General features: G+C 44.2%; 1 protein-coding gene across 1 annotated transcript in view; it reads right to left on the bottom strand.

Annotated features, from left to right (window-relative positions):
* TUBG1 (tubulin gamma 1) overlaps positions 1-13670 on the bottom strand; it is a 57162-nt gene that overhangs the window by 23737 nt on the left and 19755 nt on the right. Inside the window, 2 exon segments of the mRNA XM_033917551.1 lie at positions 4062-4111; positions 4114-4210. Of these exon segments, the coding sequence (XP_033773442.1) occupies positions 4062-4111; positions 4114-4210 (147 nt within the window).

Raw genomic sequence — 13670 nt, 5'->3', positions numbered from 1 at the left:
ACTTTCAAGTATTTCACTTCTATCACATGTCAAATAGCAAGCTCCCCTCCAAATTAAATCTTCATCTACAGAAAAAGGTGTCCTATAATGGGGGGGGGGGGGTGACGTCTACTTATCAAAATAACCAAAATAGGTAATCTGGTCACAAAAGTGCCATGGCATAAAAAATCTCTTAGGAAGATAAAAAATGTGATTAATTGTTGAGATCTGAACAACTGCTAAGAAGAAACGAGCATCAGTTTCTATAACCAGAGTTCTCCATAAAACATTTCCAGACTCTTACACCGTATCAGTGAGACCTAAAGTCATTACAGCTAGATTAGATCTTCAGCAACAGCCTGCCTGCTATTTTAACATAAAGTCTTATTCATTTTGTTCTCTATCTTCTCTGCACGTAGTGAAATGAGCACTATATCAAAAGTGTCCCCAAGGCAATATACTATACAGTGTTCTCCCTAGCGACTTTTAGCCGAGTGCTCCGCCCGGCTAATTTAAGTGAGCGCCTGGCTGTGAATTTGAGGAACAGCACTTGTTAAATAGTGAAACCGCCGAACTACCCTTCAAAATCTAGTTGACGGGACAATACTGGCTACAGCGTTCTCATATTACATGAGCTCACAATCTCTCCGCTTTTTGGGCTACTTTTGCCTGTTCCGGACCGCCTATTGCTGAGGTTTTTTTTCATTGGTTCAGCATGCATCACAACACGCCAATCACAAATGACCTTAGAACTCTGAGGTCCGTTTGCGATTGGTCCATTGTGCCCTTGCTGTGCCAATGAAAATTCCGGCCCCGTGGCAGGAGCTTCGACTGTTGAGAAAAAGGCCATGCCGCCGGGAAGAGCGCCAACACTAGTGAAGTCCGCCATGGCCAAAGAGGAGAGCAAAAACCGTTGGAGAGAACCTGCACCGACTGGAAGCAGTTCATTTACAACCCGCGGAGGTGGGAGAGGTCCTGGGGCGGATGGCCAACAGCTGGGGTAGGAACCTGTAGAGTGAGGGAGGAGGTTTTGGAGGTGAACCGATGGGTTATTTTATTTATGTTTTTACCAGTAGCTTTCATCAGTGTGAGAGGTGTGTGTGCGCTGCCACCGACTGTACAGTCCTGTGTTCCCTTCCCTGAGCGGCGACAGCCTTCGTGTAATGAGAGAATGTGCTCCCACCAGTTTTGGTTAAAAAAAAAAAAAAAAAAAAGCCGAAATTCGCAGCATAGGAAGCTAAAAAAGAAAGTTGTAAGGGAGGGGGATGAGCTGAAGACGGATGCAGGCCTCCTAAGGCAGACTGATGAGTTGCTGACTTCTAAGTCCGATCCTACTTTTATTTAATTCTGTTCACCCCCCCCCTCCCCCGCCTCCATTTTATTATTTTTATGTAGAGGGGTCGAATGGAAGGTCGAATTGGGGAAGGTAATTGAGGAGGAGGAGGAGCTATGGCAGTGAAAACTGTCAGCCTACCCCCTTTATTTGATCCTGCAGGACAGCCTCAGCGGTTCAGTGGGTTTTGTAAAGTTCTCTAGAGTTGAACCTGCTGATTCATGTAAGTTATACCTCTCACCGTGCAGAAAACCTCTTTTCTCCTACCCCATGAGCTCCTCTTTTTTTTTGGTGTATATGTGTGTGTGTGTGGAGTTATGTTTTGCTTTGATTGGAAGTATACTATACTTTATTCTTTTCCCAAATGGGGGATGCTGTGTGTATACCCATGTCTTTTTGAATTGCATAAAAGCAAAAGAATAGTCTGTTTGGGATATGTGCAGTATATAAATAAACAGTTTGCATTTGGCAACCCCGACTCAAATCGAAAAGAAGTTGGACACTACAGTGCAGGAGTTAAAAACTCAGAGGAGCGTCTGTTGCTCAGTATAGGGCAATTTTGTGGTACGATTGGTTATATTTCTGTGCTCGGGGAGTTTCAAAAAGAAGAATGTGAGAGAGTTGGGGGGGGTTATGGTTGATATTACAGGGAAAAGGGTGTATGAATTTGCTGGTAACTTAAAAAAAAAATTTCAGAGATGCTGGATCTGGACATGGGGGTGGGGGAGAAGAGGAGGAGACAGAGAGATAGAAAAAGGACCTTGAGGAGGGGTGGGAAAGTAGACTTAAACCAAAAGGAAGGGGGAAGACAGGGCAGATGTGGACTAGAGAGATATAGAGGGAGAGAAAGAGAGGGGAAACACCGTGGACCGAGAGAGAGTTATGCATATGCCAGGTCCTGGAGAGGTGGAAGACAGTGAGAGTGAGAGATACAGAAAGACCTGAAAGAAAGGTGGGGGGATTCGAAATGTTAGCAGAAGGAAGATAGAGGGAGAAACCTGTAACAAATGGAAGGCAGGAGAGAGGGGGAAGATGTTGAACTTGAGGGTGTATAGAGGGAAGAGAGAAAGAGACTGCAGAGAAGTGGAAAGATTCTGGACCAATGAGGGAGGGAGGGAGGGAGGAAGGAAGGAAGGAGAGAGAGAGAGGCAGAGAAAGACCTGGAAGAAAGGAGAACAAATGCTGGACATGGGGGGGGGGGGTTGTAAGCAACAGAGAGACAGAGGCCTGGACCAAAGGGGCAGACTGGATGGGCCATTTGGTCTTTATCTGCCATCTTCTTTCTATGACATGAGGCAGATGCTGGACTATGGAAGGTGCAGACAGAAGAGGACAGAGGGTGGGGGGGAGACCCTGAGGAAAAACAGAGAGATGCAAGATCATACAGAGGAGGAGAGAAGGGAGACATGTTGCCAACAGGAGTGGAGGAGAGAGGAAGGAAAGTTGGACTCATGGAGGGAAAAAAGAGAGAGATGTTGGTTGGGGAAGGGAATGAGGTCCGGAGGAGAGGAAGCGTGCAGAAAAAAATACTGGATGCACAGTCAGAGGAAGTGCAACCAGAGACATTGTGAAATCACCAGATAAGGTAGGAAAAATTATTTTATTTTCAATTTAATGATCAAAATGTGTCAGTTTTGAGAATTTATAATCTGCTATTTATATTTTGCACTATAGTTGTTACTGAGGTGACATTACATATTTTAGTCATCTGCCTTGACCTCTTTGAAAAAAACAAATATAAATTATCATTTTCTCTGCATACAGTGTGCATTGTGGTTACCATTGTGAATTAATAAGATTATATTCTGTGTACATGAAAAATGAATGGAAGAAATGCATTACAATTAGTACTATTATAAATGGGGGTGGGGTAAGGGGCAGAGCTTGGGCTGGGGTACTTGGTTGGTTTTTGTTAGACTTAGGGGGTACCTGACTTGAAAAAGTTGAGAACACTGGTGTAGGTGACTATGGAGTTCACGCAGTAAGGGCCCCTTTTACAAGGCCATAGTAGTGATTCTCACATGGCAAATGCACCATAGTCCATTCAATTCCTATGGGCTTCAGTGCATTTGCTGTGGTAGAATTGCTATCGCAGCTTTGTATAAGGAGCCCTAAGGCAGGAACTACTGTCTCTGTGCTATGTCTTAAATGAAAACCAGATTGCCGGGGATGCAAAGCATTAACTGATTCAACTTGAGTTTGAAGTTGGTTGAATACCACTCTCTCAAGTACAGTGAAAGAAATGGAAGGTTCGATACTGGCCAGTAGTTATTCAGATTAAGAGGATCTGCATTATTTTTTTACAAGGTTGGCTTAAATGCTACTGGAACACTGCCTAAGTGTCAACTCTTAAAAAAGGGAGTCATATTGAGCACTGGAAAATAATAATTAATAAAAATAGCATACATTTAATTTTTCCCGCCACCAAATTTCCCCGTCCCGCCCCACCTGGCAACTTTTTCATACCACCTGGCTGGAAAAAATTTTCTGGGGAGAACACTACTATACGTATATACAAAAAATGTTTTGACACTACTGATATAGTGCTATTAGCTAGGGTTGTTTTAACCTGCGTCAAAATTTGAAGTTTCTACTGAAATGAAAGCACCATGGAGTAGGGATGATCAATCGTGTGTGTCTGTTACAATGTTATTATACATCTGGTATGTGGTATACAAATGAATAAGGAAATACTGGGTTATCAAATAAAGTTACATTTCTAGACCATACTGTGATGTGATGCACTTACCGACTGGTCTGTTGTTAGAGGTGTATACCCAGTCATTAGGAAGTGAAGTCAGGAGTAGGGATCAGAGAAGCAATTAGGCCAATAAGATCATTATTCATGTAGCCAGGGTATCTTAGCGTTGTAGTGCTGGCTGACATAATTGTGGAAACCTACCAAATAATGACATCAAAAAAACTCATTTTAACTGTAACAATTATGAATGACAGCAACCCTAAACAAAAACAAAGAACCATCCCTCAAAAACATATTTTTCAATAAGAAATGAAAACATATTGTTGAACACCTGATTTAAAAAAATGGAAGACAATTAGCCCATTTACATGCAGGTGCTGAGCATTGCTACAAGAACATTTCTAAAATAAAGATCAATGTTATCCTGGTAAAGCCTGCTTATTCTTGGAAGCTTAGCAATGTTAATACTGAGAATGGTCATTTCGGAAAATGAACATGGGTAGAGGATAAGTTCCTTCAGAGACCACAGCCCCCTTCCTTCCTACATCCAAGGACAAAATAATTTATCTGATAAACGAGACTATTTCTTTCTAGCCTTACCTGCGTACGTTCTGGTCTAGCAGTGGGAGCTGTGACTGATGTACAGGGGGAGCTGCATATTATTCTTATATTAGACACCTTTTACAACGCGCGGTACAGAGTCGCTTATTAGGGGTATGCGTTAGTGCTGCCCAATTCATTCGAATCAGTTCATTAATTCACTTTGGTGAATCGATTTGAATGGATTAGTTTCCTCCGTGTCAAAGCAGCAGCAGCAGCGGTGCTGCTCCTGGCCTGCCCACTGGGGCATTCCCTCTGCTGCATCACTGATGATATAACTGATGATGCAGCACAGGGAAGCCCTGGCTGCTGTTTAGGTTGGAGGCAGATCTCATCGCAGTACCGCTGACTCAGATGTCTCTTCAAAACAGAGGGGAGATTTCTGGGTTAGCGGCAAGCAGCATGTGAGAGTCACTGCCAATACCGCGACCTGAAGCAAGCCTTGGAGTATAGGTAAGGAGAGGAAGGATATCTAATGGCACAGGGGGAGGGAAGAAGTAAAAGGAAGAAATTCTGGTGGGAGGAGAGGGGAGGGTGAGAAGAAGGAAAGATGGGGGGAGTAGAGGGAGACATGCATGGTGAGGGAAGATTAAATTGCAAATAATGGAGGATAGGAAGGGAGAGATGGTGCATGGAGGGGGCTAGAGATCTGACACAGGGCACAAGGAAGGGAGAGAGAGGTGTTGGACATAGGGGTAGATGAGAGGGAGAGAGAGATACACAGAAGGTGGAAGGGGAGAAGGAGGGAGATATTGGATCCAGGAGCAGAATGAAGTGATGGAGAGATGCACAGAATTCTGCTAGGAGTAAATAAAGAGATAGAAAGGGGTGAGTGGGAGAAATGGTGGTGGAGAGGGAACAGAGGGACATATTGAAGAGAATGCAAGGGGCAGGAATGTTAGACAGTGATGGAGGGAGAAAAGTGACATTGTGCTGGGAGGGGTGATAGGAAAAATGGGCATGGGGCTGGTGGGCAATGGTAAAAAAAATGCTGCACATATCCGGGGATGAGAGAGGAAGAAATGTTGATTGCGACAGTAGAGAGAGTGGGAGAGATGCACCCTGGATCGAGCTCTCTCTTTCCCCCACTCCCTTTGCAGCAAGGGAGGGAATGAAAGAAGGAACAGGGAGAGAGAGAGAGGGGTGAAGGAGAGAGGAAGATAAGTTAGACTCAGGTAGGGACAAAGAGAGATGTTGTTTGGGGAAGGGAATGAAGTCCAGAGGAGAGGAAGCGTGAGGAGGTAGAAATAATTCCAAACTATATAACAAATAAACCACTTTCTCTGAAATAACCTTTGTATGTGGCTACTTATTTAAAATACTCAAATATGAACAGTTCAGGTATTTTTTAAGAAAAATAGGAAGGAGTTTGGCATCCAATGATGTTATAGGAGCAGTATAATACCTATACGATTACAACTCTGAATTGGGTATACGGCTCCAGAACCTGAAGTATACAACCACAAGAAAATAATTTCTTCATGAGCAAGAACAGTTCATATTGAGAAGAACATTATTTTAAATAAGTAGCCACCGACTGATTGACATGAAAAGGAGAAACTACCTTTGGCAGAAAAGGAAGGAACAGGCCTTAACTTGACCCGATCCCTAAAAAACTCCAGGAAGGGAGACCTACAAGAGAGAGCCTGCAGCTCCGAAACACATCTAGCAGAAGCAATAGCCACCAAAAAGACCGCCTTAAGAGTAAGGTCCTTCAACGAGCAGGCACCCAAAGGCTCAAACGGGGGGGGGGGGGGGGGGGGGGGGGGGGGGGGGGGAACAGCCCAAACAATACCAGATTCAAATCCCAAGAGGGAACAGACGGTCGCACGGGAGGCTTGAGCAACTTGGCTGCCTGCAAGAAGCAAATGACATCAGAAACGGTAATGTAATGTAATGTAATTTATTTCTTATATACCGCTACATCCGTTAGGTTCTAAGCGGTTTACAGAAAATATACATTAAGATTAGAAATAAGAAAGGTACTTGAAAAATTCCCTTACTGTCCCGAAGGCTCACAATCTAACTAAAGTACCTGGAGGGTAATAGAGAAGTGAAAAGTAGAGTTAGAGGAAAAATAAAAATAAAATAAACATTTTAACAAGACAGCAATGATCTAAATACTTTGGAAGGTAGACAGATGCTGACCTTGTAACAACCTACGAAAGGCCAACAAGGCCACCAGCTGAACCCGGAGAGAAGACCAAACTAGGCCCTTGTCCAGGCCATCCTGCAAGAACTCTAAGATTTTAGGCAGGGAAGCATGAGAAGAGACCACTCCCCGTGCCATATACCACTCTGAAAATATATACCAAACTCGCACATAAGCCCGAGAAGTAGAAAGTCTGCGGGACCCCAAGAGAGAGACCACTTTATCTGAATACCACTTCTTACCTAGGCGCTCCCTTTCAAGAGCCAAGCTGTAAGACAAAAGGGACCCAGATCGAACATGGTAAACTTAAAGAAGGGAGCCCTACAAGAGAAAGCCTGCAGCTCAGAAATACATCTAGCTGAAGTAATGGCCACCAAGAAGACTGCTTTAAGAGTAAGGTTCTTCAAAGAACCAGAACTGACAGAACCAGTTTCAGATCCTAAGATGGAACAGACGGTCATACGAGAGGCTTGAGCAATTTGGCGCCCACAAGAAGCAAATCACATCAGGAATGGCAGTCAAACGCTGAGCTTTCAAAACCCACGAAAGACTGACAAGGCCACAAGCTGAACCCGTAGAGAAGACCAAGCCAGTCCCTTGGCCAAGCCATCCTGCAAGAACTCTAAGATGGCAGGCAGGAAAGCATGAAAAGAGACCACTCCACGCACAGCACACCAGTCCTCAAATAGACGCCAAACCCTCACATAAGCACAAGAGGTAGAAAGCCTTCGGGACCCCAAGACAGTTGAGATCATTTTACCTAAATACCCCTTCTTACCTAGGCGATCCCTTTCAAGAGCCAAGCCGTAAGATAGAAAGGACCCGGATTGAACATTGAAATGGGACCCTGAGTCAGAAGGCCGTCCAATAGAGGCAGAGGAAGAGGATCCGCCACCAGATGCCTCACCAGATCCGCGTACCTTGCCCCTGTATTTCCTGAACAGGGGGAAGGTCATCTGAGGTAACAGAAATGAAGGAGGAAGTTCCTGCTGAAATTGGATCTGAAACTGCCAAAATCGGAGCTCCTGCGGCCTGTCGCGTCTGAAAAGTCTAGGACTTTCCTGATGCTGAGACAAAGGAACCGACCAATGCAAAAAGGGAATCCTCAATTGCTCCAGCAGTAAGGGAATCCTTCACAAGGTACATGTGGCGGGATGCCCTGGCCACCGGCAACCGCTGCCAAAGAGACTCACCCATTGCTCTGGCCTGGAGAACGCTTGCACAGACCGGCTACGAGTACCTCGCGTCTGGAGCACAATGAGCATTTCCCCCCCCCCCCTTAAAAGTGCTCATTGTGCTGAAAAACACCCTAGTTGTAATAAATGTGCCGGTTAGATGAGAAAAACAATACAAATGGCAGTTTTAAAGGGAATTGAGCCCTTTATACCGGCAAACCTCAGGATTTTTTTTTTTTTCCACTTAGTCAGAACAGACTCCACAGCTCTCAAAGCTGGAAACCTGACCACCAGACGGCCAAGCTGCTGGCTGAGGTACCTCTACAAAAATGTGGGGAGGTGAAGGAAGATTGGGGGAGGGACCCAGCACGAGACCCGCCAAGTTTAACACCCCCGAGGTTGGACAGATCCCCAAACAGGACCCATCCAAGTTCTATACAGCAGAAAAGGGGAACTCAGGAGTCTAAAACAAAATTCCAATAGTACTAAGAGGGGAGCCAAATTAGTCTTACCACCAGCTAATGGAAGACTGGATTGCAAGAGGGGAAGCTATCCTGATATACAAGTTTGTTCTCAGTCTCAACCTGCTGGTAGCAGTGAGGTATATAACTCATTCGTAAGGACTATACCAGTCTACCAGGCGCTACAGAAGTGCTCAATTGCTCCATAAGCAACCTAGTTAGTTGAAAAATGCAGTAATTTACAGTATATTTAAAGGGAAAGCAACCCTTCAGACCGGCACTACCTCAAGATTTTTTTCTTTTCTTTACAGAACAGACTCCACGGCTCTCCAAACAGTATGTCTTACCAACCAGGGGGTAAGGCTTACCATTGAGGCATCTCTAAAAAAATGTTGGGGAGGTGACACCCCTGAGGTCAGACGGACCCCCAAACAGGGTCCACCCAAGCTTAATCTGGCACTAAAAGGGGACAAAAGTCCTAAACAAATTCCAACAGCCCTACCAAGGGATATGGGTACAGCTCACCACACCTGCTGGAGACTGAAAGAAGACTGAGGGAAATAGAGAGGAGGGGCTAGGATATACTGTCCCAAAGTTTTGTTTTCAGTCTCCACCTGCTGGTCATGATTAGATATATACCCATTCGTAAAGTTAACCTCTACTGGTCTGGAGAGTGCTAAAGAAAGTGATGATTGTTATGTATCAGTTTTTTCAAATTTACATCAATTGTCTTTATATTTTGCTCAGTATTAGGCGACATGTGTCACTGTTTCTGTGGTGTTGCAGAGTCTGATTTCTTGGCAGTTTAGTTTAACTTTTGTCTACATATTTCTATTTTTAGTTTGCGATTATTCTATATTGGGCGAGGGTGTATCTGTCTGTGTGTATGAATAGGACATGGTTTTCTGTTAGCATCGACTGTACAGGATTAATTGATTGTGCAGGATCTGGCTTGTTTAGTTTTACAATGCGTGTGTTAGTGTTCTAGTGCTCACTGCAGTGTTTAAGATGCTGCCTTTTCCTAGGTGCATCCTTGTTGAGTGACTCATGGATTATTACTAAAAATATCAGCACTGGCTGTCATATATACTAGGTACACCACTGGATTTAATGACCCTATTCTAATCACTGAAATATTTGAAATTACCTATCTCAGAATCAATTTTTATGTACGCTGATGATATTTTTATCCTACTTGAAATGGATCCATCATTGTTGAATTTAAACATTTTTTAGATATGTTAATTTGGTTTGTCATAGAAAGAGTGGAACCCAAAACAAATCCCAGGATTCTAGATGAATATTCAATCTTTAGAGAGTCACCCGAACTTAATCTTATGGAGGAAGGTAGATTGTGTATAACAGGACCAAACCATAACAGTTTGGTTTTAGTGGCATTTAACTTCATACACACAAAGGAGGCCAAGTCTTGAAATGCAGGTGTTAATATCTGCTGTTTTTTAGTTTACAGATGCTAAGGAGAGGTTGGGTTTTTTTTTCCATCAACATCATTTTACTATATTGGTTCAGGCTATAATATTGGCTTATCTGGACTATGCCAATTCCCTTTACATTGGTTTAAGTAAAAGTAACTTGAAGAGATTACAATTTATTCAGAACAGGGCTGCCAAAATAATTTATGGTAAATAAATATGATCGTGTTACTCTATTGTTGAGGGCATTGAAATGGCTTCTGATATATTGAAAGGTTCAGTTTAAGTGTGTGAATGTGATTTTTTCCCCCCATTATTTCCTCTCTTTTAATTCCCATCGTCTTCAGTGTATGAGGAATATACATAAATTTAAATTAATATTCCCTTCCATTAAAGGGATTCAAAGTAACTTTAGGCCAGGGGTGCCCACACTTTTTGGGCTTGCGAGCTACTTTTAAAATGACCAAGTCAAAAAGATCTACCAACAATAAAATTTTATAAAAACACAAAGGAGTGTGTGGCGCAGTGGTTGGATCTACAGCCTCAGCACCCTGGGGTTGTGGGTTCAAACCCCGCGCTGCTCCTTGTGACCCTGGGCAAGTCACTTAATCCTCCATAGCCCCAGGTACGTTAGATAGATTGTGAGCCCACCGGGACAGAGAGGGAAAATGCTTGAGTACCTGATTGTAAAAAAAACCCGCTTAGATAACCTTGATAGGCGGTATATAAAATCCTAATAATAAACTTAAACACACTGTACGCACAGAAAATGTTAATTATCATTTATATTCCGGGGGGTTTTTCAAAGAGATAAAGGCAGATGACTTTATGCAATGTCATCTCAGTAACAACTATACAAAAATAGACAAATATACCTCCCTCCCTTTTTACCAATCATGGTTTTTAGCGCAGGGAGCTGTGCTGAATGCCCTGCGCTGCTCTCGACGCTCATAGGCTCCCTGCACTAAAAAACGCTATTGCAGTTTAATAAAAGGAGGTCATAGTGCAAAATATAGACAGCAGATATAAAGTCTCAAAACGGACTCATTTTGATCACTAAATTGAAAATAAAATCATTTTTCCTACCTTTGTTGTCTGGAGATTTCATGAGTCTCTGGTTGCACTTTCTTCTTTTGACTGTGCATCCAATATATCTTCCTTTCTTTCAGCCTGCTGTATGCTTCCAGACCTCATTCCCTCTGCCAACTTTTTCTTCCTCTCTCCCTGCCCCCGTCCCCTTTCTTTCTTTCTGTCTCCCTGCCCCTCTTTTTTTCTTTGTCTTTTTCTCTCCTTGCCCCCTTTATTTCTGTCTCCCTGTCTGCTCCCAAGCTACTGCCGCCACCATCAGGGAATAGGCCTCCAAACCACCACCTCCCCTCCGCCTCCTCCTCCCCCTAGGAGCCACAAACACTATGGGTCGCAAATTGCTGCATGGGATGGGAGTTTTCTGCAGGTATTTTCAAGGACAGACCCCCCGGGGACATAAATGAAGCTGAAGCCGGACCGATGTTATCAATGTCTCCAAGTGTGGGAACAGGCATTCAATCGATTCTCCCCCCCCCCCAAATCGTTCTTCCTCCTGCTTCCACCCTCCGCACCGCTCTCTCCGAAGTCGCTTGCGACTGACCCCCGCCCTGGAGCACACGCTCTCTGCTGCTTCCTGCCCCCCAGCCCCCCCCCCCCCACTTTACGCAACTTCATACTTTCGGTGGGGCAGCCCGTGGCAGAGGGGAAAGCTCTAGCACTGGCCTGGGAATCCCTGAGAGAAGGTAGGAAGGGGGGAGAGGAGGGAGGCTGACTGACTGACTGACTTTTAGCGCCTTTCCGTGCAGGTAGTGAGAGGAGCTGCTGGGTGCGTGAGGACCGCCAGGATGCTTCGGGTCCATCTGGCTCTTGGGAAGCAAGTAGAATGCGAAGGCAACGCGATCAACTCGCGTTGCCTTCGCGATCTACCGGTAGATCGCGATCGACCTTTTGGGCACCCCTGTTTTAGGCTTTCACATTTACTATGGTGAAAATCTGGAATGATCTTCCTTTAGTTATTAGAACTCTCTCTTCACTGACTTGCTTTAGAAAAACCTTGAAAACGTATCTGTTTACAAAATATCTTACTGATAACTGATAGAACTCCCTAGTTGACAACTGTATGTTGACATTCACTGACTCTCCCTCTTCTATTATTGTTTAACAATGTTCTTAAAATTATGGTTTTGTTAACCGGTTCGAGTCCCTCTGGGAATGATCCGGTATATAAGACTAAAGATTAAATTAGATATGGATGTCTCAAATGCCCAGACGGACATCCATATGCTTGAAATATCCAAACCCAATTTTGTAAAGGCATAAAAGAGACATCCAACACTGCAGTATGCCCAAAAGCAGTTACAAATGGGAAGAAACATTCAAGCCTAAAAAGAAGAATGGCTTAAGTTAAACCTGTTTCGGTCACATCCAAGCTACAAAAAGGTGCTCTGAATGAGAAGCTGACCACTGGAGAGATTAAAGCATGACACCTCCTTAAAGGGGAAGGGACTTTATTTACCGCCTTTCTGTGTGCTTATAATCAAAGTGGTTTACATGTTTTAAGACAGGTGCTTATTTTGTATCTGAGGTAATGATTGGCCCAGATGCCTAAGGCCCCACCTATGGAGTGTCCAGGCCAATCAGAGCCCTAGGAGCCTTCCTGATGCATCTGGGGAGGGGCCTGAGGCTCTCATTGCTGAAGGTAAGGGACCTTAAACACCCTGGGCCAGAGTCTCATGCCCCTCCCTGGATGCATCCCAAGATGCACCGGGGTGGGGAATACCCAGTTTAGATGCCGCAGCAGCAGCTGCAGTGAGGATGTCCATCTCTGTGTTCAGGTAAAGGGGAAGGGTGCGTGGGAGGGGGGTCACTACTAGTCAGGGCAGGTAGTTTAGTGCAGCAGGAGAGAGAGTGGGCATCTGTCCAGGGAGGAGGGGACATGTTCGGGTCCATTCAGGCAGAATTTTTTTTAGTGTAGCAGGAGAAAGTGGGCATCTCTTCTGCTGCCAGGGGTTGCAGCCAGGATATTAGGGAAGAGGTGTTGTGATGCAGCGGAGAGAATGGGCATCTCTCCCGCTGTATCACAACACAGGGTCAGCAGGAGAGTATTTTTGTACACGTTTTTTCTGCATGTGCCCATCAGTAATGGGCACATGCAAATGTAGGAAGTCTTCACTGCTGTCCGCCGATTTGATGGGGGAGGGATTTAAATTTATATATTTATGATAATAGAAAAGATTTTCAAGTGATCTATATGAATCAATTGTTATATTATTGTACTCTTGTTGTGAGATGTAAAAATGAATAAAGATTTTGAAAAAAAAAAAAAAAGAATGTCTCGGGTTTTTAGATTCGGTATCAAAACAGCTGCATTAGCAGACTGTCGCTTTTAAACACGGGTTTTTGAAAATCCTGGCCTGATAGGGGTTCCCCCCACCCCAGTTAGCCAGTTGTAGGTCTTGTAGTATCCTTTGATGGAGTTTTACAGGACTGAAGGATAGCTTAAAAATCCTTACTGCCTATGTATAAACCTTTTTGTAAGAACTTAGGATAAGAAAACTCTGTTGGGACTGGCTGCAAAAGAGGTAACGAAAGCTGGTCAAGGTTTGCTATAAGGACATCATCATGATCCGACCAATCTCTAGGAGAATCTGCTTGCACTGGAAATGAACAGATGGGGGTGCAGGAACCCCAATTCATGCTCTAAGGAATAACAACAGGGATTGATAAAAAAGGATTCTCTGATGAAAGTTGTTCCACACCAGCAGGGCACTGCTGTGTTTCAAGGAGAGGAATAGCAGGAGGAGGAGAAG

This window comes from Geotrypetes seraphini, chromosome 13, assembly GCF_902459505.1.
Source record: "Geotrypetes seraphini chromosome 13, aGeoSer1.1, whole genome shotgun sequence".
NCBI lineage: Eukaryota > Metazoa > Chordata > Amphibia > Gymnophiona > Dermophiidae > Geotrypetes > Geotrypetes seraphini.
Note: the sequence above shows the minus strand (reverse complement) of the source record. Positions and strands in the feature narration are given on the sequence as shown.